The 27,858-nt window shown below is 39.3% G+C and overlaps 3 protein-coding genes across 9 annotated transcripts; all 3 read right to left on the bottom strand.

Annotated features, from left to right (window-relative positions):
* Positions 1 to 1,402: 1,402 nt before the first annotated feature.
* Positions 1,403 to 9,391, bottom strand: cenpt (centromere protein T). 3 transcript variants are annotated; one of them, XM_035997782.1, is made up of 14 exons: positions 9,009 to 9,391; positions 8,512 to 8,632; positions 8,286 to 8,424; positions 8,106 to 8,199; positions 7,727 to 7,863; positions 7,237 to 7,291; positions 6,994 to 7,142; positions 5,601 to 6,405; positions 5,089 to 5,456; positions 4,546 to 4,809; positions 4,317 to 4,425; positions 3,960 to 4,130; positions 3,097 to 3,201; positions 1,403 to 1,685 (listed from the first exon to the last, which is right to left on the bottom strand). In XM_035997782.1, exons 1-14 carry the CDS (start codon positions 9,092 to 9,094, stop codon positions 1,556 to 1,558), a joined length of 2,733 nt encoding a protein of 910 aa, XP_035853675.1. In that variant the 5' UTR covers positions 9,095 to 9,391; the 3' UTR covers positions 1,403 to 1,555. The 3 variants fall into 3 exon arrangements, with proteins under 3 accessions (XP_035853675.1, XP_035853676.1, XP_035853677.1); XM_035997783.1 differs by having other exon boundaries at positions 3,960 to 4,127; positions 9,009 to 9,390; XM_035997784.1 differs by having other exon boundaries at positions 1,404 to 1,685; positions 4,317 to 4,416; positions 4,531 to 4,809; positions 6,994 to 7,130; positions 9,009 to 9,389.
* A 1,353-nt stretch (positions 9,392 to 10,744) lies between these two features.
* ndufa4 (NADH:ubiquinone oxidoreductase subunit A4) lies at positions 10,745 to 13,026 on the bottom strand. The gene is made up of 4 exons (XM_031315216.2): positions 12,777 to 13,026; positions 11,478 to 11,566; positions 11,270 to 11,330; positions 10,745 to 11,072 (listed from the first exon to the last, which is right to left on the bottom strand). The coding sequence occupies exons 1-4, from the start codon at positions 12,816 to 12,818 to the stop codon at positions 11,016 to 11,018; spliced, it is 249 nt and encodes an 82-aa protein (XP_031171076.1). The 5' UTR covers positions 12,819 to 13,026; the 3' UTR covers positions 10,745 to 11,015.
* Positions 13,027 to 14,599: 1,573 nt separating this feature from the next.
* LOC116061202 (protein FAM117A-like) lies at positions 14,600 to 25,687 on the bottom strand. 5 transcript variants are annotated; one of them, XM_031315211.2, is made up of 9 exons: positions 25,236 to 25,687; positions 25,009 to 25,199; positions 23,630 to 23,775; positions 22,860 to 22,955; positions 22,377 to 22,493; positions 21,386 to 21,514; positions 21,040 to 21,232; positions 17,136 to 17,307; positions 15,451 to 15,742 (listed from the first exon to the last, which is right to left on the bottom strand). In XM_031315211.2, the coding sequence occupies exons 2-9, from the start codon at positions 25,130 to 25,132 to the stop codon at positions 15,451 to 15,453; spliced, it is 1,269 nt and encodes a 422-aa protein (XP_031171071.1). In that variant the 5' UTR covers positions 25,133 to 25,199; positions 25,236 to 25,687. The 5 variants fall into 5 exon arrangements, with proteins under 5 accessions (XP_031171070.1, XP_031171071.1, XP_035853543.1 ...); XM_035997650.1 differs by having other exon boundaries at positions 25,009 to 25,267; positions 25,370 to 25,687; XM_031315212.2 differs by having other exon boundaries at positions 25,009 to 25,267; positions 25,403 to 25,687.
* Between the last annotated feature and the right edge of the window lie 2,171 nt (positions 25,688 to 27,858).

The following is a 27,858-nucleotide window of genomic DNA, read 5'->3' as shown; positions in this document are numbered from 1 at the left end:
TTTGTTTCAATACATTTTTTGAGATGAGGAAATCACCATTGCATGCTTCTACTTAAATGCCCTACTTTCATGATATAATACCACTGTAGCTTGAACGTTTTACATTTTCCATAAATTTCACCCGAAAGCCAGATATCCCTAACTTAGTTGTGTGTGTGTGTGTGTGTGTGTGCGCGCGCATATATATATATATATATATATATATATATATATATATATATATATATATATATATATATATATATATATATATATATATATATATATATATATATATGTATATATATATATATACTCACACACACACACACACACATACATATACGTTCTCTTTCTTCCTTGCCTGTTTATATTGGGTGAAAAGAAATAACTAATATCTTTATGTCTAATAGTTCATTCACATGGATGCTGGGACCAGTGTTCAATTTTACCACCATTAAATGTATCTTAATTAAATCAGCAGACTGGATGAGCTATTGCCTTGTGCTTAATAACACAGCACACCAAGATTATGTAATAACCGGTAAAGTTCTAATTTAAGACATTGATAGAATTAATCTCTACATCCATTGGCTCATTCACGTCAAGCAGGTGAGGTTTTCCATTAATTCAGCTACCGATAGTGATAAGGGTTAGTTGTAATGAATTTGCCCCATCTAGTGGACACAGGCGAAGCACTGGACAGTATGACCTGCCAGCACAAATCCCTCTGTGAAAATGGTATTTTCTCCTCCAATATATTCCTTAAAAAAAAGACATAAATATGGCAGCTTTTTGCCCAAAGTCTTTCTGACCATTCTGTAAATGCACAATTTGAATGCTTCCACAATTGTCAAGTACAGCATGGTCCGATACAGTATATCAAGGGAAAACACTCAAATGGCATCCATCTGCATTATCATTAGTTTTAATACAGATCAAAACTTTAAACTTATGCTTCAACTTATTTCTTCAAATGGGTCAACAAAGCCACTCAGAAGGGGGAATACTATAGTTTAGTGTCAATTTAGCAATGAAATATGACACAGAGAACTTTATTCAACATCTTTTAATTTCATCTTTTAATTTCAATTTAATTTTATAAAGCACTGTTGTCAAACAGCCAATGGTTGCATTACGTACAGTTATATAACCACACTTGGCCGCACACAGTAGAGTAATACAGATAGGAAAAAGCTATACAGACATCACATACAAAACCAAATTTTTGGGGCGACCTCTAGCTCACCCAGTAAGAGCGTGCGCCCCATGTAGGCTGAGGCCTTTGCAGCGGCCCAGGTTCTAGTCCGACCTATGGCCCTTTGCTGCGTGTCATCCCCCATCTCTCTATATAATAAAATAAAGGGGAAAAAGCCCCCAAAAAACATTCAACACACAAAAAAAATAATAATAATTCTTGTCAACAAATATTTACACACATACAGAAACCTTTATATTCTGATTAACAACATTAAATGGAGACAACACTTATCCAAATCAAATGCAGTGTAAGTAAAACGTCTAACAGTCCAAAGATGAAACCAGACAAAATAAAATGTAGCTGTATATAAAACAATTATCTGCGCGTTTTAGGGATAACAACATTTCCACTGGTTGCAATGGGGATCAGGAGCTTGCGCTGGTCCATACGAAGATACTTTTCAATGAGAACTTCCACTGGCACCTTGTCATTCACATGACCCTGTCTGCAGAGTGCAAAAACACACCAGCTAAGTCAATAGTAAGAAAACTAATGTAAAGTGTCAGACATTTTTTTAAGGTATACTGTTAAGATTTCTTAGCCTAGAAATCTAGACGCAACCTAGTGGCAGCAAATGTAATTGTAATAATCGAATCAGCTTTGGCCGCGACTCTGGAAGACTTGGAGTTAAGCACTGAAGTTTTTAACATGCATTTTATTTAGTTTTAGCTGCTCTAATAAAAAATTATGTATTAACAGCGGATCGAATGCCTGTGTACATGTTTGCCATAACAACTCCATAAGGTGATTAAATATGTCAATGTTGTGTTCATAGCTTCTTGAACTGCCCCCAAGTGGCCAAAACATCATTTAATGCAGGTTTGAGGATTACAGTGCTGCTCATGGGTATTGGAACCCATGCTAAAGTTGACTAAAAAGAGGAATAAAAAAAAAAAATCATCTTTTGGAAATTGATCTTAATGCCTTAATTGAAAAAAGTAGGAAAAATCCAACCTTTGAGGACACCAATTTTCTTTGTGAATGAATTATGTATCGTAAATAAATAAATGTTCTTCCTTAAAATACAGGGGGCATAAGTATAGACACCCCTATGTTAATAGGGATAGATTTTATTATTTTTAAAGGCCAGTTATTTCATAGATCCAGGATACTATACATCCTGATAAAGTTCCCTTGGCCTTTGGAATTAAAATAGCCCCACATCATCACATACCCTTAACCATGCCTAGAGATTGGCATGGGGTACTTTCCATAAGATCACCTCTCAATGCAAATCAAACCAGATATTAGGCTAACTGAAATAAAACCATGCCAATCTCTAGGTATGGTGAAGGGTATGTGATGATGTGGGGATATTTTAATTTCAAAGGCCAAGGGGACTTTATCAGGATGCATAGTATCCTGGATCCATGAAATAACTGGCCTTTAAAAATAAAAATCTGCCTGCCTCTATGGGAATTTAACATAGGGGTGTCTATACTTATGCCCCGTATTTTAAGGAAGAACATTTATTTATTTACGATACATTATTCATTCACAAAGAAAATTGGTGTTCTCAAAGGTTGGATTTTTCCTACTTTTTTCAATTAAGGCATTAAGATCAATTTCCAAAAGATTTTTATTCCTCTTTAGTCAACTGTAGCAGGGGTTCCAATACTCATGAGCAGCACCGTAAATGACAAGTGTTGGAAATAATATATGAATGAATGTTATGACTTTTTTTTAAATGCTGCAGTCATCCAGTTAACAAGCATTTATGTTTATGTCAGTCTTTGTTTTATTTTTTATCTTTAATAATGTCTTGTCACATTAAAAACATTTTGATTAATCACAAATCATCATATATGCTGCCTTAAAACTGTCTGCACACTCACTGAAGCACACAACACACCTACCTTTTCAACAGCAGTTCAGCATCTTCAACCTCAATGGTTTTTCTCTTTGCATGAACAGCATATGTCTCCAAGTCGACTGCCAGCCGGTCAAAGTATTTATCCATTCTGTTAAAGACAGTGAATTACAATGCAGCAAGTGTACCCAGCACAGGTAGAAATCCATGACGTCATCATCATATTACAGTGAAAGAAAAGAAAAAAAAAACCTTAGCCAAGGGAACCCACTTGTTGCTTAATCAGTCTCAACACTCAAAACCCTCTACAGCAGGGGTGTCAAACTCATTTTCACTAGGGGCCACACTGGAAAAAGAGAAATCACACCAAGGGCCAGACATGGAGAGTTTATTGACGTGCTTTTGTTACTGCATGTCACTTTTGGTTTTTTTTTTTTGTTTTTTTTACATTTTGGTAGCTTTTTTCCCCTCATTTTTGTTCAGACTTTTTTGTCACCTTTTTGTAAATTTGTTGCTTTTCCCGACATTTCTGTTGACATGAAGCCCTACAAAAGTCATCAAAAGAGTTCCTTAGCCATCATAGAATTTAGCATATCAAGCAAAATAATGATACTTTTTTTTTTTTTAACAACCTGTTTCTCAGCCTGAATATGAAAACTCTCTCTCTGCTTCTGGGGGAATTTCTGAGTCTCAGAGTCGGCAAATCTGCCATAGTCTGCTTTGAATGTCAGGTAATTGCAGTTTAAAAAAACCACTTTCCTGTGTTTTTGGTTTGGCGCACAACTAGGTGGGCCAAAATGTATTGTGAACCCACACTGATATAGGGGCCGGATCTAAATCTGCAAGGGGGCGGATTTGGCCTGCAGGCCTTGAGTTTGACACACGTGCTCTACAGTCATAGTTACTTACATGTCTTGTAGTACAGGGTACACGTCTGCAGAGACATTCGTTTTGGCAAAGTGCTTGAACACGCTCATTAGGTAGCTCTTAGGAAGTCTTGCTTCTTTTTTAGCCGGCCCTTTCCTCCTCTGCCTCACCTGCTTTGGTTTAGGTGCAGAAAAAGCTTCACCTGTACTACTGCTGGCATAAAAGACATTAGAAGAACTTGTCAATAACATAAGTTAATGACATTTTTTTTTTCAACTATATGTCTGACATTCCAGGTGGACAATGTTTTATTAGTCTGGCTCCATTACATATGTAGTGTTATAAATGTGAAAAAATTAAATAAAAAATGGACTAGATGTTTCAGAAAGTGCAACTAACCTGGCTTGAATATTCTTAAAGACAGAAGGTGAGGCCTGAGGATCGGGCTGAAAAAAGTTCCTTTTCTGTCTGACAAATGCTGGAGTCTTGCTGGAGATCTCTGAAGATTTTAGAAAACAAAAACATGTTTTTCTCTTATTCTCATTTTTTTTTTTTTAACACACACACACACACACACACACACACACACACACACACACACACACACACACACCATCACTCTCTTCTTCATCTTCTTCTTCATCCTCCCACTCTTCCTCCTGTTGAGCAGCTTCTTCAGGTGAATGGTCACTCCGGTGCCTACTTTTTTCAGTATCATGTGTCCTCTCCAGAAGATTAAAGGAGTTCTCTTTATCAGCATCAGGCTCGGCTTCTGTATAACAAGCATCTTTCGGTCCTTTGGTTGAGGACTCGGCCAACTCAGGGATCCCAAAGCTCTCACAGCTTTCCATTTCCAGGCTGCTGTGTGCTTTGGGCTTGCCATCAGACCATCCTACATGCAAACAACCACACTTAGAACTTCAGAATACCTTGACATACAGGTCAGTTTATTTAGAGCTGGGAAATACAGCAATGGTTCTAACTTGTAACTATCATTCAGTCCAACATATTTATTATCAACCAGGCATGATATTCTAAACCTCAACAATATTAAGATGAACATCAGTATTGCAAGAATGGCTTAGTTTATGTCTTTGTTTCACACTACAAGGACAATGTAGTATAGCCAATAGAATAGATAGAAGAGATTTGTATGTTTTGATGTCCTTACCTGCCTCTGTGGCGTCTGCCAAATCTTCACTTGGTTCTTTGACAGGCATAATGAGTCTACCCTCAGAGCGCCTAGCCCTTTGACTGATGTGTTCCAAGTCCTGTTCCGGCTGTTCTGATGCCTGCTCACCATCTTCTTCCCATGGCTTCTCATCATGCTCGTCTTCAGGTTGAGAATCAGCCAAATCACCCTCTTCTTCAGATTGAGAATTGGCTGCAGGATCCTCTTGATCACTTTGGTATTCTGCAACATCCCCCTCTTCCTCAGAATGAGACCTGGCTGCAACATCCTCCTCAGACTGCAGCTCAACAGCACCTTCTTCTTCAGTTTGACAGTCTGGTGCACCCTCCTCTTCATCAGTCTGAGACCCGGCTGCAACATCCTCCTCTTCCTCAGACTGAGACCCGGCTGCAACATCCTCTTCTTCCTCAGACTGAGACTCGGCTGCAACATCCTCCTCTTCCTCAGACTGAGAGCCGGCTGCAACATCCTCCTCTTCCTCAGAATGCGACCTGGCTGCAACATCCTCCTCACACTGCAGATCACCAGCAACTTCTTTTTCAATTTGGGAGTCCCCTGCACCACCTTCTTCTTCTTCGGTTTGAGAGTCTGGTGTGATGTCCTCTTCCTCAGACTGAGACCTGGCTGTAACATCCTCTTCAGGTTGGTAATCAACTCCACATTGTCCCTCTTCAGTGTGAGAGTCACCTGCACCTTCTTCTTCAGTTTGAGAGTCTGTTGCAGGCTCCTCTTCCTCGGACTGAGATCTGGTTGCAGCATCCTCTTCAGTGTGAGAATCAGCTGCGCCTTCCACTCTGTTTTCCTCTTCCTCAGGCTCGGCTGTATCATTGCTTACACTTGTCTGGGATTCAGCTATACATTCCTCTTCCTCAGACATGGCAGCATCTTCAAGATGACCATCAGCTGTACTCTTCTCTTTCTCCTTTTGAAATTCAGCTGCATCCACATCTTCCTCAGACTGAGAAAAACATTTTTCATTCTGAGGTTCAGCCCCCTCTTCAGTTGGAAATGCATATGTTGACTTCTCTTTCCCCAGCTTGCTCTGCTCTGCCTCCATCTGCTCCTCCTGCTCCATCTGTCTCTGAAGCTGAGACGCCATCACTGTTGGTTTGTCCTGAGTTGCAACAAAGGAAAAGCTGGAGGTCATGGCATCAGGCCGGGCGTAGAGAGCCGTGTCACAGTGGAGGATATCGGCCGTGATATCAAGTTCACCGAGTTTGCTTTGGCCCAAAGTGAAGCCCTCAGATAAGGCGGTCTCACTAAGACCCCGTTCCAATTGCACAAAGCTGCTCACTCCTAGGTGACAGGAAGGGAGAGAGAAAACCACAAAAGAAAAACCATCAGCATGATGACAGTAAGGGCAGCAGTTGCAGATAACTCCATTATTTTCATACATGCTACACTATTTGCTCCTCCCTTCCAAAAAGTAACAGCTATATCTGCTTCCTTCCACCTGCTTGCTCGTGTAGCTGGGATGGAATTTAAAATGTAAATTTAAATATACTTTATAATGGGTCAGAATACATCGGAGAGAATTTTTAGATTAAAAAGCCCTGATGTTAAAGCCATCAGTCAATTAACCAATTAAAATGAATCAAGTGCAAAAAGAAATTGAAAAAAACAATTAATTAAAAACACAATTGTATGGCTGCTGATGAGTCTCAGTGAGAAATGTTAGAAAAAAAAAAACTATCATCTGGGTACTACTAGTGGGCATTTATCATTCTTTTTGACATTTTACAGTTTAAATGGTTAATAAAAAGTTAACTAATAAATCACTTAATAATCAGTTCTCTCATTGACTTGTTATAGATATGATCACACATGGAACAAAAATGACTTTTTTTGGTAGGTTAGGAAGAGTATTTTAATCATTATAATTACCTTCCATCTGCCTTTTATTTACAGCAGCGCCAAATTCTTCTTCTGAGATTTTTCGACGGTTAGAAACTCTTCTCTGCAAGCCCTTTTTCTCAGTCCGAACATCCACAAAGGGGGTTTTTAAACTCAGAGAAGTGGAACTGCAAAACAGATTGGACAGACCACATAGTAATATTTTCACTCATTAACACTGTAAACAGCGAGATTTTTCCATGTAAAATAAAACAGAACATTGTAGTTTTTTACCTTGACAAAGAAAGTGATGAATGGTCACCTATTGATTCTTCATTTTCCTCAACATCTGTTAGCACAAGCATTCATCAGCGAGTCAATAAAACATAATGTTCACTGATACAGCTCATAGGTTTCTACAACATCCATCACCATCCTCCCAGTCTTGTAGCAGGAGTATAATGAGAACACTCCAAATCTAACGTAAATTAAAGATTCAAAATCCTTAATCCCACAACAGGGAAATTCACAATGTTACAGCAGCAAGGGATAGTGCAAAAAAGTACAAAAAGACTAAAGATAAACAAAAATAAATAAATATAAGTAAAGAGAATAAATACTTAACAGTTGTATCTACAGTCCTGTGTGTGTGTGTGTGTGTGTGTGTGTGTGTGTGTGTGTGTGTGTGTGTTCTGCCCAAATGTATCAATTCACAATAAAAACATCATTAGAATCTTACAAAATCCGATTCAAACATTTAAGCCTATCAATACTTTACACTTACCTTCTCCATCTTTAAGACGCTTTTCAAAAGCTGTTACATTAAGGCTCCGACGTGGTCTCTTCCTGCTCAGTGCCTTTGCAGTACTCTCTATGTTGCCAATAGTTAAATCAGGCAAGTCCAACCCTGAAAGCTCTGAACTGAAAGTCAACCAAATATTAACCTGTTAAACATAACACAACATAATTTAGCCAGTTGCATACACACGGTCTATATTGCTGAAGAAACTGCAAGTAAGGGGGGGGGGGAGTGTTGTTGTTATGGCCCAGCAATGACATAACAATTTGATTCCTCACAACTAACATCAGTGCAACTTATCATACTGTTTGATAGACATCCCAAATGTCAGAAACACAGAATTTCTGTTACACACACAACTCACCTAGGACGCTTCCTTGTGATGCTGGAGGCGGCTGAAGATGGCTGTGACTCTTCTGACGCAGCTTTTTCATGAACCACAGGGGACTTCACAGGCTCTGGATCATATGACAAATGACATGGGTTAAAGGACAACAAACAGCTGCAACGTTATGTGTGAATAAAGACAGGCCCATGCACATACCTGTCAGCAGGATGTTCTTGAGTATGTGCCGCGGTGTGTCTCCATCATCAAACAGCATTGAGGTTGAGGAAGGCAACTTTTTGAGCACGACTGAGGCAGTCCTCCTTTTAGTAGAGGGCAGGGATTGCCTGGTTATACTCTAGAAAGAAGGTAGCTACAGTAGGTCAACTTTAAGAGAATCATAAGCATGTTAATCATCAGCATTCACTTTGCTCGCCGGACTCACTTCTCGTATTTTATGTCTCAGGCTGCGTCTTAGGATGTCCTGTGGGGTTTGGGCACCAGCATCTTTCCTGCTCAGTCTGTTGCTGCTTCTGGTCGCGCTGCTACTCTGTGTTTTGCAGGCACTTAAGACAAGACAGCTCATAATTAGTAAAATACTGGATACAAAGTTATTGAGACTCATTTCTAACTATTGGAAAATGAAGAATTGATGTGGCAAATTGCCCGACCCCTGTGTCAGGTGTAAACTTAAGACGTTAGTGTGGAAATAGTTTTACTCTTAGTTTAATTCAAGCTTAGCATACGTTCAGCACAAGCAACCAAATTAAAGCTTACCATGCCAGATCTAGGATACATAACGTTAAGGGTAACATTAACTTTAACGTTACCTTAGCTAGCTTTAGTTATTTAAAGCTTGAAACACCAATAGTTTTACTTCGTTAGTTCTTTCCCAGAAAAAAAACGTAATAATAATAAAAGGTCAAAATGCTGTTTAAGTACCTGCGGGTGATGGGAGTCCTGGGTGTCTCGGTGCTGAGAATATGTTTCAGCAGGACCCGAGCAGACAAGTCCTCCGTGGGATCCATTTAGAAAACGAGCTACAGTTAGCTGGTTAGCTGCTGTTAGCTAACAAACGTTTGCCAACGGTAGCTAAACAAAAGCGTTAACCGTGTTAAGCTGCTGCTTTTATATATATCGGGCGAGTCCAACAAACAGAGCTGCGCTGAGGACAATGTCATTTATTACAAGGTGTATCTAGTTGAACATTTGTTACCCTCTGTTGACTGTCTCATGTTGTCTCTCTTTCAACCACGGTTGTGATTACAACGGATTCAGTCCCCTCACTATCCCGCGTTATTTTTAAGCGGAATATCGCGAGAAGGCGATCTTCTTCTTCTTCTATTTTATCTAAATGGCGGTTTGCCACCAACCAGAGCGTTATCGCCACCAACTGAAGAATCTAGTGAACACGGATTTCAGTGTTTTGTAGAGAATATACAACATATATTTTAAATTGGCTATATTTTTTTATTTGACTTGTGTAAAAACATTGTTTTAAATCAGTTCCCTTGTCCACTCAAAGTAGCATAATGTCCCTGCAGGACAACTGTATTTCTCACCAGAATATGTTTTCCATTTGTTGTTGTAACGGCACACTCTGCTGGCCACAAAAAAGCAATACCCGCTGGTAGATTTCAAAACAGGCAGGATGGATGGAATAAAGCCAAAATTGTCAAGCAGTAAGAAAACATACTGTGTTCTGATGAACTAAAAGGTTAGTTATTAGGGAGAGGAAATTGTTGAAATTAGACATCTCTTAAGAGATGGGGTGTATAATTAAAGAATAATTACCAAGGACATTATGGGAGAACAAGATAATGCACATGTCGTGTTATACTTAAAAGAAAATGTCAAATTTATACTGAGCTAATAGGTTAGATTTGTCAACAAACCAATGATACAACCTTTTTCATAAAGACTAAAGAAGATTTAAAAAAAATACTGTTGACTAGGCTACTTAAACTTGTTTTAAATCTAGACTGTCTAAACATATTAAATGTAAACGTATCTCCTTAAAAACAATGTAGATCCTTGTCAGTATATCAAAAGTTGTAGTGTCAGATCTTGGTGTTACAATTTGGAAAACAAAATTAATTTAATACAATTATACAATTATAGAAAAGGTGAAAAACAGATCTGACAAGAGTGGTAATGAGAGATTTTCTAATGTGGCCGATGTTGATTAATAAAACATTATCAGTGGGGGTCACCTCTCCTGACCTGCTGTAGTGTCAATGACATGGACTAGCAGCTGCCGTTCTCAGGCATTGCTGTCCACTGTGGATGTGTTCTAGCCTGGTCCAGACTCTCGTACATTTCATTTGTACTGAGGGGAAATGAAAATTGAGCGGAAGTACGTAGGAGGGCGGAACCAGGCTAGATGTATTCTCCAAAGACTGCAAAACCTCAATGCGTGACAGGAAATGACTGGACTTCCCTTGATTTAGGAGCTCATTAGGTCAAATGCTTTACATACACTGTTTACCTTCGCATCAACATCACGTGACACCTTTCATGCTACCTGATCCTATAATAATGGTCTCAATATAGCATACCACCAAAAACCTACTCTGCTTATGAAACCCTGAAACTGTTATTTCTAGTGTGCTTTTAGACTTTTGTCAAAGCTACTGTGGACTTAAACTGTGCACAAAAATAAACATGAAAGTGAGACATGATTTAAATAGTTTTAATAATTAACACAAAGTCAAAAATAAATTCTTCAATTAGTGAAACAGGTGGTTGCCTGTTTTATTCAAACAATCATTGATAAGTGAATGATCCCTTTCCTCCTTCACACTGGAAATGATCTGACTGAAGAGTGCAGCACGCAGTGTGAGTCAACCTTCATTCAGTGTCATGGGTTTGTTTTGTATTTGGCAAAGAGTGCAAAGGCTCATCCCACTGACGACAATGTCAGAGACATAGGTGCGAAGACACGGCGACTTAGAAATCAGGCCTGTCCTTCTTCAGCTTGGAGTAGTCCATGTTAACTGTGAAAAGCTGGAAATGCATGAACAAATGTGGACAATCAGTATGAGGGAGGCAATATGGACTTTGAAGCAAGATAACAGAAATGGCTTGTGGTTTAAATCTAACCAAGCAGCCATATAAAGAGGTATATAAAAATGACAGTAAGTGATTAACATGCATCAGAAGTGAAGAAGTTATTAAGGCAAAATGTACATTAAGGCTCATACTTTGTACTGTTGTTGGGGCTGCAGGTTGTTCCAGGGCTCGGGGTTGTTCTTGCGATCCCATCTGAGGACATAAAGTAAGAAAACTCTTTAATGTGAGTTTATCAGCGTTCATAACCCTTAAAAACACACACTAAGGTTTAATAAAAAGCCAACTGAGTGCTGAAGAAAACACTATGTAAGTTTATACTTTCATGTGATAGAGACTTACGAGACATCAGGGTTTTTCAGAGCCAGACGGCCCAAGTACATCATGCTCATGGTTGCCCCGCCACCGATGAAGATGAAGAGTGGGATGAGCTAGTGGGCAAAGAACAAGAGAAATGAATCACAGTGCAGGTTTCAATTATAGCTTAACTTCATTTGTGAAACTAGCCAACAACAATGAATTACTACTGTATTCTAAACAGAGGACTTCTTTTGTTTTAATTGAATCATTTCAGAGGTAAAACATAACCAGTTATAGAGGAAAGTCTAAAATAGGATAAGAATACTTTAGCGAATCATATTTCTATCCTGGTTATCATCTCTTGACCTCTAAGATTTGTCTGGTTTTCTTGTTGGGGTCCCAACCCTTGTTTTACACTTTTATTCCATCCCAGCAGCACAATTACATGTGAGACGCTAGTGTACAGCTTATGAAATATAACATAAGATTTCACTTTTCATATCTAGGCCTACATCATGACTTTTCCCCCCAATGACAATAATGGATCACTTAAACACCGAAATATTTAATGGAAAGCTTACACTGTTTAGAGGACATATCTACCCATTGGTTTATTATTATGGGCGCTGCCGTAAAGCAAACTGTTTCACCCCGTCGTCCTTGGATACATTGTACAGTACATTGCTCATGAGTCAGAGTCACGCTGGTATGAAGACCAAATACAGTAAGTGTAGCCTACGTGCTGCAGCGACCCACACATATGGCTGCATGTGGACATGGAGATGTTTGTCCTATCATAGACGAGATTTCGCACTTTATAAACAATTACAATTATGGCTCCCCCTGCGTGAATGCCTGATCGGAGCAGTTGGTTTCATTTTTAGAGAAAAAAAGAATCATGTCATGAGGCGGCACAGCAAAAAATATAGTAGGCTACACCTCTAACGTTACAGGTGGAAGGATAATAACAGGAATATATTGTTGAGAAAAGAAGATAACGGTGGACTATAGCTTGAAATCATTGGCGTTAAATTGCCTTTATCGTCCTTTTCTATCCACATCTGCGGCTAAACTGTCGAGGAATTAAGACATTTCAGCAGTCATAGACATAACGTTATATTAAATGAACCTGCCGCATACTGCAAATACAACATTTCACAGACGTTGCATTAATTGAGAAAAGCTGCACAAATAAATACATTTATAATCACACATCACATAGGCCTAAGGTGAGATTTGTGGGAAACGGGTGCGCGCATAACCACACCATCGCGTCCTTACTGGCGTCTTCAATGTCACCGGGTCGTTTACATGTTATAAAGAAATAGAGTTCAGACTCACAGCTGGGTGGCTCTTGAGCTGCTTGGCGACGACCCCCAACATATCGGACAATCCACCTAGACAGTCCGTTAAAGTGAATATCTGCGGGTAGAAATGCGCACTACTGCGGAGGAGCTCGTGGTTTCCTGAGGGCTGAATCTGAATGTACACTTAACTGTACGACACCTCCTCTACTGTCCCACAATGCAACGGCAACAGCTGTATGAGCCTATATGTATACCATGTGTGACTGTGTATATCATGCATGGGACAGCAAGTGCAAAAAACACTCCGTCTTTTCCTGCCCTTATGTTAACATCTTCAACATACACCAGAAATGAGCTCGTGAAAAAATAACCTGACTTCAGTTTTCTGGCACAGACTACTAGAACTGACAAAATGCAATCTGATCTATTAGGGAAAGATAAGAACTGCTCAGCTGCTATTTACAAGCAAGACATTTTAGCTCCATCAGGACAAACATGATTCATTTTAAAAGTTGAAGGTTTTCCCCTTTTCCCCACTCAAGGAGGGCTTTGCTTTTTCAAATAACTGAAGAGCACTGTAAAATGTGTAAAAGACAAAAGATGCAAGGACTGTACCAATCTGCCCTGCAAGAAGAGAAGCTAACTCAATTGACAACTATTTACGATTTCCTTAAACAATTTATCAATTTTTCTATAAAAAGTAATTGAAAGTTTGTTTCCAAATCAAATGATCACATTTAAGATGATGGAGCCAGTAAATGGTTGCTTGAAAAATGACTCAAACAATGACTCATTTAACTAATCAGTTATCAAAAATAGTTGACTGTTCATTTTCTGTCGATCGACTGTTTCAGGACTATTTGCTGGCATTTTTGCTCCAACAAGGTAATTGATTGGATTAATTAACTGTTGAACTTTACCCCGTTTTAAAAGACAACTTAGAAATACGCAGACAGCACGATGTATACAAAAGACTAAAGGGAAAAAAACCTGATCCAGGACAAAGGAGAAGAAAACTCTTAAAAATGTCACAATGACCCATGTAAGTAAATGTTTTTAAACAGTGGACATCTGCATGATCCAACAGCATTGTGGCAGCATGGGGAATTTGTTAAATATGAAAACGTTGACAGGCCATGTTCTGATTTCCAGAGGACCCAAAATCAGACTACAGGTACTACACCTCTCTGCAGTCAATGGAAATTCAGACTTTAAGAGTTATGACTTGACTAGTTTAATAAATCACAAAGACAACATGTTATCAATCGTATATTTATATAGACCGAACACAGAACCTGAGATAACAGCACACCCCCAGCATCCACACGATTCATAAAACATTGAAATTTAGGCTTATTTGGAAAAAGACAATGTTTCAATCCATCAGTATTTCACCAGGATACTAAAACTAGAAGTTAGACACAGACACACAGACACAGACACACACACACACACACACACACACACACAAGTGCATAAAAGTCCACCAGATACAGTATCTCATGTAACACCTGCCTCAATTATACTGACAGAACTAAACTAAAAGTAACAAGTTTTTTTTTTTTTAGCTTATGTTGCAGGTAATTGAAAAATATATAGAAAATACACATAACTAGTCTTAAAGTACAAAAGTGAATAAAAAAATAAGAATTGCGACTCAAAAGTAGCAGTTCAATTTGTGCAAACATGTCTACCAGAAATAAAACTATTTGAACATCAACTTGTCAGCTTGGCAGAAGAACGTCTTCAGAGAAAGGATGACAAATCTACACCACTAAAACTGGTTAGGTAGTCAACTAGGCTGTAAAACCCCAAAACTATAAACATACCATCAAGCACATCTAGAACATCAAGGAATTTATCCATTAATACATGCACAAGTTACTTTTTTTTCCCTCACGAGTAAACAAGACAACAAAAATAACATCTGTACAATTTTAAAGCAGGAATGCATGAGCTAAAGCATTTAGGTATTGATGCCACCCAAATCCAACAACTGGGAAAAATCCCTTCAGTCAAAAATGATCAAAATGTGATTTCATTTTGTCGCGTTTCCCCCCCCCCCTTTTTTTTTTTTTTTTTTTCCCCCAGGTAAATAAAAAGTACCCAACTGATTTGGTCGTGTCCAGCAACAGGTACAAGGTCAAGTAAGGTAAAAAAAAAAAAGAATTGCAGATAAATATCTTTGTATACTTAAAAACAAGCAAACTTATCCAACAGGGGGTTTTCTTCCTTGACCCAGACTCCTAACAACATTTTGGACAGAGATGACACACTGCAGTGAGAGTTTAAAAACTAGTGTGTCATGGCTTCTTTGGGGAAAAACGTGAAGCAAGTGAACGGGTCAGTCATCCAACAAATCACATTTCAGGTCGAGTTAAGAGTAGAATAAGACTGCCTCGTCTCTCACACTCGTGTTTGGCCAAAAATATATCTTTGGATTATGAAATGACTTAACGCCTTGATTTAGAAATATCACAATGGCCAGACACCCAAAACAAGTAGCTCATAAAGCATACCCATTGCATTGTGTACGATATTCTTTTTTTTTTTTTTTTTCCCCAATATTACTATTTTTCAACATAAGATTATTTTAATACCTGTATAGAAAAGAAAATGGTCCATTCTGAAAACAAAGCAACATCAACGAATCTGTCCCAGACCACTGAAATATTTGCATTCACACAAAAAAAGATTTGCAGCTGTGATCAGAAAGCGAGGCCCTCCCCAGAGCTTTCTCCCATGACAGCGGTGGTGGCAGGAGGATCTGGAGGAGCAGCCCGGTTGCCAGAGGAAGTTGCCTGGCAGGAGCTTGTTCCCTGGCTCGAGCAACTGCCTGCTGGAGAGACGGCAAGGCTGCGGAACAACAGGTCCATGGAGGGGAGCAGGGGCTTGAGGAGGCTGACAGGGCAGAAGGCTGAGCCCCCATGGGGGGTGAAGTTCACCTTGTTGGGGTCTGGGCAGGAGGAGATGAGGGCTGGCTTGGGTTGGCGTGGGGTGCTACAGGATGAGAGGAGAGGGGCTGTAAGAAACTAATGGCAAAACTAATTCCTCAAAGTGCAAGTGGTAGAAATGAGGTTTGGTTACACGGCAGACGTTGTTACGGTCACTGTCGTCACAGGCTTCCTTGTCCCTTTCAAATAAACTAAAAAGTAGTCCCTCGTCATGATTAGAACCCACTAGTCACTAGATCGCCAGGCTTCATTCTTACTAAGACTCAAGAGACATTACAAGCTACAGAAAAATAAAATCATGACGACAGCGAGTTCTTAACTGCAACTGTAGCAAGAATTATTGGACCCTAATTTCACATGACAATATACAGGTTGAGTAAAAACGATGAATGGACTTAAAACAGGCAGTACTTTAGGCATTATTGACAGTGTCGTAACAGTAAGGGTGGGGCGACACCCTACTAAAATTTCTTTAGGAAAGTTGTTTTAGTTAGTCAAAATATCTGCACATTGTAGATATCAAGGGAAGATAGATTGTATGAGGATCACCACCGGAGAGTTTGCCTCAAGTGACTAAAGTTTACAAGAACTTATAACCCCGCCCCCCTACTAGCATAATGCACCTGAATCTACGGCTGTCTACTTTCATTGTGGGTAATGTAGGCGCCAGGTTTAGACAAGGAAGAGGAATGGTGGAATAAAAAAAGTCTGTATTAATGCAACGTAAAACTGTAGGGGAATTTAAAAAAAAAAAAAAAGTCTGGAAATGTTGTAATAATGCAACGTCAAACAGTAGAGTACTCTTAAACCTACATTGTGTAATTTTTTGAGTTGATTCTTAGCAAAAACCCCTTTGTTCTTTCACAAATATGTGCTCATTCATGTGTAATTACTTCCACCAACTAATCAAAGTATTCTCGTAAGCGTAGAATCTGACATTCAGAATCATTCAGAATACATACGGGCGAGTCGCTCGAATGACGGCCGGCATGTTGCGCCTCCATCTTTTAAATACGTTAGCCAAAGAGGGACATACCTCCGCCTTTCGCCCTTTTACACTCAGTGGCACCCCGCACCGTGACGAATGCCAGGGGGAGCTTACTCGCCAGGGAAGTGAATAAGAGAATTAAAACGACAACGCGACAGGCAAAGCAACAAGACCAAAGTTAATATTGGAGTGGCTAGAACAGCTGTGTGTAAACAATGGAGATACTAAGAGCCAATTTCGGCTTCGGCCACCGTAGCAGTTAAAACGCGATCGGAATGGGAGGGGCTAGAAAGTAATATTCAGTTGGTTGTCATATACAATTTCACCGCTAGATGGGAGAAATTCTTACACAACGTAGCTTTAACAGCCCCTTCAAGCTGGTGACATCTGTAGGTGTGGTTCAGAGCAAACACGAGTCTGTCAATTCTGCTCAAATGCAGAACAAACGTACCTGGTTTCCTCCCAGACTCGGACCTTTTCGCAGCCCTCTGGAGGCTCTCTCTGGAAGCAGCAACTTTTATTGGGCCCTGGGGAGCATGACATCAGCAGAGGCAGGGAGAGGTCAGCCTCATTCTGGGAGAGGAACGGAGACAGGAGGCACATCTCTGCACTGTCTATCAAACCTAAAGGCAGCAGGGGAAGAAATAAGTCTCAAATCAAAGATTCTTAACGCAAAACCTCTGAGGACAGTTTTTACAACAAGATTTGAGGCAATTTGTGTACGTTACTTATTGAGACACTTAGTTACAATTCCTTTTGGTTTAGCTCAACTCCTGCAGAGACTAAATCCATTTTAGTATTAATATAATAAACTGGAGTTTCTGAGCACAAGAATTATCAATTTGTCGCCAGTATCAATGATTTTAGATCTGTTCAATTAGTGGCTAAAGGTTTAAGATTGTTTTGAATAGAAAAAAATTAATCTATGGCTAAGACATTACTCCCATCAATTTAGAAGCAACTAGAATTACTGCCTTGCGTTTATATGCATCTGCCATCCAGTCAAGTTGCAGATTACATCCATGTCGGTCCAAACTCATTTAATATGTAGTGAAGACATCTAAAAATGTTACCCCACCTACATCGTAAGACTGTTCAATATGGCATGATTATTGCCAAAAGGAATATTTTAATATTGTCAAAAAGTGAGGATGTTCCCTCTTTTAAGACTTGGCTAGCAGCGATATCCAACTTGCTACATATGGAGAAAGTACGATACAATGTCTCAACTCTGTAACCTTTGACGAAATGTGGCAACCATTTTTGTCTTATCAAGAATGTCTTAAAATGCTTGATTTTCACTTGGGGACTGTGTCAACTGGTTTAACGGTTTCTCAGAAGAGCAACCTTTCTTTCTTTTACTTTATTTCTTTTATTTGGACCTGTGTTTGTACATGTATATATAATGTATGCATACTTCGTTACAATATTTTCTTTTTCATTTAGCTACTTAATTGTTAGTCTATTGTTATTGTTTTTGCTTGTCTATGGGTGGGTTACTTTGCTGTGTTCTGCTGTGCTTTTGTCTTGTTAAACAGAAAAGCAATACATAAAATATAAATAAATAAATAAATAAATAATTAATAATAATAATAATAATAATAATAATAATAATAATAATAATAATAATGTGAAGACTTTGAATACACCAATACACACACCATCTATACAATCACCTCCGTTTCAAGGTTAGTGTCACCAATTCAGTATCCAACCAAATGTTAAATATGGTCACAATCTCTCCTTCTATTAGGCGTTAAATAATGTCCCAGTGGGCATTTTAGCCAAATTTTACAAAATTCCCTCAAGACGTTCCAGATATATCGTGTTCCCAAGAATGGGACAGACATACGGACAGACAAGAAAAAACATAATGCTTTTGGCTCCTGCTGTTGCCGATGTGGAGGCAAAAAAATGACAAATGACAAATTTGCACTGTAATAATAAAACCTTTTACAATTTTAACAATGTACTACAGTCAATACTTAAAATGGTAATGCGTTAACAAAAGTATGCAAATAAAGTATTTTCAGATCTCTACTCCTCTCAGTTGGTAAGAAAGTGTGACTGCAGTCAGTGGATCACAAGATAATGAAAATGTAATCCTTATAGTTTAGCAGTCTGTACCATACACACCAACTATATTGAATGTGTTAAATGCTTTGCTTCACAATCAAATATTAGCACATAAAAGCATCATTAGAGAGGTTGTAACCTTTCATTTTGATTTACCCCTTCATGTCAACTTGTGAAAAAGAAATAAATGCACAAACAATGCTCATCTTAAATGATGGTATAGGACTTGTTTTATATTGCTTTATTATTGCCTTTATTTATTTTCTCACGTATTGCTTTTATTTAATGCTTTTAGTTATTGTTATCTGTCCTATACCTTTTTAATAAGTTTCATCCGACATCTTTAACATTTTTAACTATTGTTTGGCGAGTGTTCGTTGGAACTTGTCTATATCCTTGACGTTACACTTCTGGGATTGCTCCGGTGCCACAGGAAATTCCGCCGGATGCGTGTATTTTCCGTTTCCTTCCGCTTTCTTTGTGTTGGAGTTTTAAATTCGGTGGATTAATGAGGACTATTGTTGACTGCCCCTCAGATCTCTGCAGGGTAAATTGAGACAGCTAGCCGGAAAATCTATCCAATCTGAATTTTCTCTCGCACGACTATTTTGTAGCGGCTCTGTGCAGAGTTTAGCGCCGACCAAGATGATTCTGATTGGTTTAAAGAAATGCCATTAAACCAGAGCACGTTTTCCTCCCATCCCCCGATGCTATGTGGAGTAGCCAGACCCTCCTTCAGCGTGCTTTGGAGGAGGGTCTGGCAAAGCGAGACTAATTTGAACTGACTGTATGGACTGAAAAGCTGCGAATTGCCCATTGGGATTAATAAAGTTCCTGAATGGTTTTTCCTCGCCACTGTCGCAATAGCCACCGCTAATGCTTGCTCTTGGGGGAACTATTGGAATTGTTGGGGCTTTGTAAATTATAGAGTGTGGTCTAGACCTACTCTATCTGTAAAGTGTCTCGGGATAACTCTTGTTATGATTTGATACTATAAATAAAATTGAATTGAATCTGAAAAAAGGGAGAATGAAGTGTGCTCAGGAAGAGACTTCACTATTACTATTAAGTAATGGTCTCCACAGGGAAAAAGTCACCTTTGTTTTGCTGATAGTGAAGTTAGCTTAACTAAAGCAAAATAACATGAGCAAAACATAATTTTGGTAAAGTTTATTATCTCCCATTTAATTGTGATAGTATAATAATGTTGAGCTTATCGCCAAACCCCTGTGTTGAATGCAAGTATGTATGTTTGCGGGTGTCTGTAAATGTTGCCTGTGTGATTGAGCGTGCCACACAGCAGCTTCCTTTCCCTTTAGTTTTCTAGTAATTCTACACTTTAAAAATTGATCTAACTTTTTATAGTTAAAGTTATATATTGCCATTTGGCTTAAAACAGGAATTTCCAGGTACATGACTGAAGGTACATGATTTACCTCCAATTCAATCATAAAAGCACCTTTCCAGACAGTGGACAGTCCAAATGAACAGTGTGGACACAAGTCTAAGATCATTTAGCACATGTAACACTTTTTCAGTTGATGACACGATTACATTCATGCGTGACTGAAAGCACCAGGAAATGTGGAACCAGCGAACGACACTTTATACTAAAAAGCAGTGTTGTAATGTAACTAAGTGTACAAATAACAAGGTCACATGAGACACAGCCATCTTTTAACCATATATAAACTGGGAACTATATTCTCAGAAAGGCGAAGCACTGCTACTTCTGCTACTTGGGCGGAGTGATATGCTTGCAGCACCTGAGAAGCCCCGAGCAGATCAGCAAGGCTTCGCCTTTCTGAGAATATAGTTCCCAATTTATATACGGTTAGAAGATAGCTGTGTCTCATGTGACCTTGTTATTTGTACACGCTGTGACTATACAAATCACAACATGTAAATAGGAACATGTTGGCGTAATGTTGTCACTTATTCGGAGCAGTAGGCTAGTTGGAACCGATTACCTTCAGGATCTGAGCTAGGCTAAGCTACCAGTGGGGCCGTCGGACAGAGTTACAACACGCACGGAGATGAGAAGGGTATGTATTGACTTATCCAACTCTGGGGGTTACGGTGAATAAGCTAAAGTCCCAATAAGTCAGCGTGTTCCTTTAAGTACAGTAAATATCAGATACTTTAAGACTTTTTAAGACTCAAGTAATATTCTAAAAGGTGACTTTAACTTCTACCAAAGTCATTTTCTGGTAAGATACTTGTACTTTTACTCAAGTATAGCTTTCAAGTACTTTATACAAGACTGCTAAAAAGCTAACCTTGGTATAGATCCACAGGTGCGTCTTCAGAGTTGGGTGGGGAGGTGGAGAGATTTATGGGAGAGGAGCTGGGTGAGGAGGAGGAGGAGGAGGAAGATGAGGTCAGGGGTGTGGTGGCGGGGTCACTCTGTGATCTACTGCTGCAGCTCTGCAGAGGGACTGGAGCCCGGTGACCGTCTGGAACCTCAAGGAGCTGACAAGACAGGAAAACGTGTGTAAATAATGTCAACCACCATAATATCACGTGCAACCTTTAAGGGGAAAAAAAAGTCCTTTTAATTATAGGTAAACAAATCCTGAATCTTTTCACACTGTGTATGCTGTGTGGAGGATAGGTCACAGTTACCCTGTGCTGAGGATGCGATGGCTGGCAGATGAACATGCCTTCCAGCTCTTGGTTGAGGCCCTCCACACTGCAGCGCAGTCGAGGGACCAATGTAGACAGGGGAGCATGGGGGATGGGAATTGGCTGAGTCTGAGGAGACAAAAACAAGTTAAATGGAATTTAGGCTGCTTTACTCTTGGGAGGCAACTTAACAGATCAGACACTTTTTTTACAGTTCTCCAGAAAGTTTCTTATTTGATCTTATTGTGAAGGACTTGCTCTTATTGTGTAAAGGAAGAACTAATTCTGAATTCTGCACTCTTATGCAGTCCCCAGAGCAAATTAATCATGAGTTCAATATTGAAGCCATATGTGCTAAAGAGATCAATGTGCCTTAAAACCTCATTAAACACTTTCAGGTACAAATCAGGTTTGTCACGTCACCACATTTGGTCTGAAACCACCTCGACCCAGTGGAGTGTGGCACCACACAAGACAGTGCAGACCAGCTGTGCTGAAATGCAGAACTACGGATTTCGTTCTGAAAAGCAGAAGCGATGTGATGTAGTGGTCTTCCTGTTGCTTAGTGTTTTTTTTTTATTTATTTCCCTTCCTGCGATGAGCTGCACTGTCTAGTTCACTTTGATGAGGTGATCAATAAAACTTGTCTAGAGTCAGGCACTGATGAAGGAAAATTGTAAAAACTTTGGGTTACACTTTACTTGAAGGTATCTACATAAGCGTGACATGACACTGTCATGAACGTGTCATAAACATAAACAAGTCATAAACATGTATGACATAACGCTTCTTTTTGTAAGTGTCATTCGGTTTTTGTCATGACGAGTTATGGTTAGAGTTAGGGTTCATGTGTCATGACTGTGTCATGTCACTTTAAGGAAGATACCTTCAAGTAAAGTGTTACCAAACTTTGCCTGTAAGAGGTGTGCACACATATGCATGTATGCAGTAAGTAGTGCAGTGGGTTTGTGTGGTGATGATGCTATGGTACCCGAGTAGATCCTAGGCTACTGCTCCCCTGAGGATATCCACGCCGGCGGTCTTTGTCATGCCCCCCCGAGACTGCAGGTTTGCTGCGCTGCTGCAGCTGTTGTTTTAGTTTAGCGATCTGCAATGAACAGAGGTTATTGTCAGTCAATAAGCTTGCACACACAAACACACACACACACACACACAGGGGAAGCCCTTTAAACTTACAAATGTCACCCACTTTACAACCACGGTCCCACCTGATGCATGTTAACATTTTAGTGGTGATAATCTGATTTTGTGGCGTTTCAGATAAAATATCTGAGTGAAGCTCCTGAAAGCTGTCAAAAAGGGAAGTTTCCTTGCAGATGAGAGAATTGTGTCTCCTGTTGCTCAATGCTGTCAAAGTAATTGAGTCAGGCCTTTTTCAAGAGCTCGCCGTCTTACAGTTTAGCAAACCTGGTTTTTGCAAACACACATTGAGTAACACAGGCGAGAGAATCACCTCTCGCAGATGCTCAGCGCTGCCCCATGATGCCGATCGCTTGTGGCTGCTGCTACCTCTCCTGCTCTGGGATTTATCTGACCATGAGTCTGGGGTCTGGGGAGGAAGAAAGTAACCATAAGAACTAATTCTCTTTAAAAAAAAAAAAGTTCACACCTGACTAATAACTAAGCATGTATATTAAAGCTTTAGCCTGAAGCTGCTCTGTGATCATATTAAAATAAAAAGGAAACTGTTACATTTAAGTCCCACAGCCTATCAGGACTTCACACATATTTAAGCAAAAGCTGCACACTTAGCACAGCTTTTCATGTTCAAAGGCTGATCTGCAGCCACATCACACCATCCACACCCACACGCACTTTTCGAAGAGCGAAAGAGCAGGAGAAACTGAAAAACAAAAAGAGGGGGGGAGGATGTGGGCAACCGAAGAGCAGTGGCGAGTGCCTGCAGACAGAGCAGAGAGGATGGGTGCAGCCAAAACGGCCTCATCAGCCGACTTGAGAGACTGTTCTCATGGCTGTGGTTCTCACTCTGTAATAGCTACGAATGCACCGGACACTCCCTCCTTTCCTCCGTCCGTCTCCTAGCAACTTCCTTCTCTTCGAAAACAGCAAACTAATCTTTCAACACGACTCAACCTATTAAGTCATTAATGACTTAAAAAAAAAAAAAAAACCTTTAAAAATATGGAAACAATCTGTGGTAAAGTTATGCATTCAATTCATTTCAGCATTATTATGTTCACACATTCTTCATGTGGAGCTGACCTGGGTGGACTTGTCCTTGCGAGACAGGCTGCTCTGGCTCTCTGGTTCTTTGGGCCAGTGTCCCTGCAGGTACGGCCCGATGATGGCATCTAGAGACATTGTCCGCCTCATGCCAGAGCTCAGCTGGTGCAGTTTGGGCTTCCCAGCTGTCAAAAGGAGAAACCGTTTTATTTGACATGTAGCGACAGATTCAATTATCCTGTTGTTTCTTAAATTTGTATCAGTTGGTTGCAGGATTAGTGAATTTTGAGTATGTTGAAGCTCAAGTAAACGACCCCTATATCAAAATGTTAAAATCAGTCTAAAAAAGCATCATGTAATTACAGTAAGTAAGCTTTGACCTACTTTACGTCACTATTAACAACATCTAGAGCTGAATTTATAGGTCCATTATTTGATCAGAAGATTGACAGAGAATTCAATGGCAACCATTTTAATAACTTGTTAATCAATTGAGTAATTTCTTTAGGAAAAAGGCCCAGAACTTGCTGACTTTTGCTTCTGAAATATGAAGAGTTTTATTTGTCTGACATGTAGAAGAATACGAAGATGTCACCTTGGGCTCTGAGAACTTCTATGGGCATTTTTCACAAGTTTCTGATATTTTATAGACCAAAAAGTCAAATCAATTAATCAACAAGGTTATTGCCAAATTAAATTTGTAATAAAAATAATTTATGGCAGCTATAATCATATCTATATAGTAATAATCACTAGGTTGTATTGTCCGTATTAATATATAATATTGTTATATTCTTTAACTAAGTCTATTTTATTGTTTTATTATTCAATTCCAACTACATGATAGGCAAACCCATCAACACTTCAATATACCCACAGCTACATTTACATAAAAAAAAGAATACAATACAACCCTTTAACAATGAATTCAAAAAAAGTTATTACACCTTATTATGCAAGTTGTGCTACAGATAGAGATACTGCATTGATCACCTGGTTGACATTGATTGTTTTATGGATGATGCCAAGGTTCAAAATTAGCACCATCTACTAGCCAAATACTGATAAAAATATGCAAGTGGCTAGATTTGCTTCATTCACCAGCCAAAAAAAAACAATGGTAATGTATCGAGTGGCTGGTAAAATGTAATCATTCACATGCCATTTGGCTGGTGGACAAAAAAATGTTAATTTGGAACCCTGGATGCTGCTACAGATGTTTCATAATCACGGGGCTTTACTTCCTAGGTCATCTGTCTCAAGTTTGAAACTATGGAGTATGAATAGCTGGTGTGAAACCATGTATTTTGAAGGCCACGACATCTACGTTTTCTTTGATGGCATCATACTTAAGCTTATACACATTCACCCAGGGACATAACTATATATGATTCATATAGTGTGACAGGTGTTCATACCTGACTTTCCATCTCTCCGGTTTGGTCGAGGCTTGCTGGCCAGCTGATAGGGAACAGTAGCCTTGAGGGGTTGTGGACCCAAAGTAGCTCCTCGGTTATGTCCAACGCCACTTCGGCCAGACATATTTCCAGAAACAAATCTGGGACTCCTTAGCTCAATGGATGTCCTGCCTGGTGAAGATTTGGGGGCGCTCTGTGGAAACACTGGTCGTGGCTAAGTTACCAGCTGCAACTCTTCCTCCACTGGTGATGAAGACTACTAAAAACCGTTACAAAAGTCAGCCTCGAGTAATATAGATACCATTTTCAAATAAATACAACCACCTCTAACGCTTAGCTCGACAGATTAGATGTTAATGACAGCGTGTGATAAAGTCTTCGGCGGTGATCATACTTTTTTTTCTGGCTTGTGTGCGAGTTAGCAGCCTAGCAAGCAAAGTTTCTTTGTGAGGATGTTTAGATATTTCACCCCGTTGTCGAACAAGGAAGCAGCTCCAGTTTCAAAAAGTCACTTTAACGTCAACTCTTACGTCTTCTGAGAATACCTGGAAGTATATTTCATTATAGTTTTTCGGGCTGGAGCGTGTTTTAGTGGTCCAGAAAGTTGCGAGGTGACCACAGATTTTCTCCCTCTCCGCGTTCTTGTCCTAACTCCAAACATCTCCACCGCCACGCTGGTGTGGATTTAATTATATGGGGGGCGGTGACCGACTCTGTATCTCACTTTTGATTGGTTGGTGGAGCCCCCGACTTCAAGTCCATTGGACAATCCGCCATCGATCCGTCAAACCTCGGACAATGTAATTTGCTGTCACCGCCCACAATTCATATTTTATAGTTAATCTAACTGATTCTCAAATTCGTGTTGAAATACCACATATAAACTTTTTAAGTCTGTAAATTAACAGTTACATCTATTTACCGTGACACAGAAAATACATGGACTACTTTTTAAAACGTCATTAGTTTGCTATTTGTGTACTTTGATAGTCCATGTATTTAAAGTGCCATAACACTGTTTTTTAAACTACAAATCAGTCTTTACATTTTATTCTGACTTTTTTCAAATGCATGCCATTCAATTTGAGATTTTATAATGCATTTTCTTACTTTTCTAGGTAACCATTGATTTCCATTATTTTAATGCAGCATGAAAATGACAGATGTGCAGACTCCTGAAACTTATGTTCAATTTTGAGGTACTTACTTGCACTTTACTTGAGTATTTCCATTTTATGCTACTTAATACTTCTAATCCACTACATTTTGGAAGCATTTATTTGATATTAGTTACTAGTTACTTTGCAGATTCAGATTAAACAAAATATAAATCAACTAATAATTTATAATGTATTATTATGGATTTAGCTACTCGACAGTATAAAGTAATTGAAATTAGCACACCTTTACCAGCTTCAACATTAATGATACTAATAGTTATGTAACATGAACGCATCACTAATTCTGCATTATGAGTACTTTTACTTTTGGTGCTTTAAGTATATTTTGATGCTATTACTTATGCACTTAAGAATGGTTTTGAATGCAGGACTTACTTGTAGCAGAGATGCAAGGTGATGCAATATTGATCAATACAGACTGATTTGAAGTAGTTTGAAGTATGCACTGCGTTACCTCATACCAATAATGTGATTTGACAAAAAATCATGCAGACTTGATGTTCATTGTGATGGATTACACAACCAAAGCAAATCTTTCAGGAGTTCGCTAAATAATAGATTTTCATACCATATATAATAAATGGAAACCATTAGTTACCTAGCAGTAGGAAAATACTCTAAAAACAATTAAAACACTGTAGCATGGTTAGCGCGCTGTGATGTAAAAGTATATGTGAGCTGTAATAGATGGGCTGTAATATACAAAACCACTGGTATGGTTTAATCATCACCTCCAGTTATTCATTTTTAGGCTAATTATTTCATCATACTATCCTGAGGCCTATTGAAATCACCCCAGCTGGGTGTGTGTGCACCATCTGGGTGGCTTGGGAAGTGGTTTTGGGTGGTGTGTGCGCACTGTGTGTGACAGTGTGCATTAAGGCAGATAAATGTCCAGACCCTGTGTTGAAGGGAGTGCCAATGGTAGGACAAGAGAAGGGGTAGAGATAACATGGCATGCACTTTTTAAGGGCAGATCACAGAGCAGTGCTAACGCTCCCATACTCCCCTCACCCAAACTGAACTGGTCCTAAATGTGCACTTATTTACACAAGATTTCAGCCCACGCTTAGATAACACACTCGTGTGTCTGGCACACCACAATGGGAGTAAATGTGCTTTATCACAGAAAGGGTGAAGTACTGAACCATGTGACCAGCAGCCTGCTCATCTATCTAGTGCAACTGCACCCAACAATTGATGTCACTTTCACAAAACAGCTAAAGACAAAGACAGATAACTAAACCCAACCCTCCGGTATTCATTCATTTTACAGCCAGGCAGTTAATTGGACAGTATCTCGATCAGGAATGTGTCTCCTACATAATGCATTTTCAAAGTTTACCAAAGACCTTTAGCTGCTGTTTGTTTAGCTCTATGTATTTGTCTGTGTTAATTAATGAATGATCCTAACCCATGACCTCACATTAGCTATTTCAACCCCATATGAGGAGAGACGATGTCAAGCTTCACAAAGTTAAACTAAAAGGGGAGACATGAAAACAAAAAGTGAGCTCAGCAGGGGAAGAGAGCGTATGTTGTGTTTCTCGGGCCTACAGTAAATAAATTGCTATGATGCCAGCTATTCATTTAGAGCAATTTTTATTTTGCATCCCAGTCTGTCGTTTTGTCTGATCGGGTTAGTAATAAATTGACAAAGCAGTTTCTG

This window comes from Sander lucioperca, chromosome 22 (genome assembly GCF_008315115.2).
Source record: "Sander lucioperca isolate FBNREF2018 chromosome 22, SLUC_FBN_1.2, whole genome shotgun sequence".
Lineage (NCBI taxonomy): Eukaryota > Metazoa > Chordata > Actinopteri > Perciformes > Percidae > Sander > Sander lucioperca.
The sequence above is the reverse complement of the archived record's forward strand: the minus strand, read 5'-3'. Positions and strand labels throughout refer to the sequence as shown.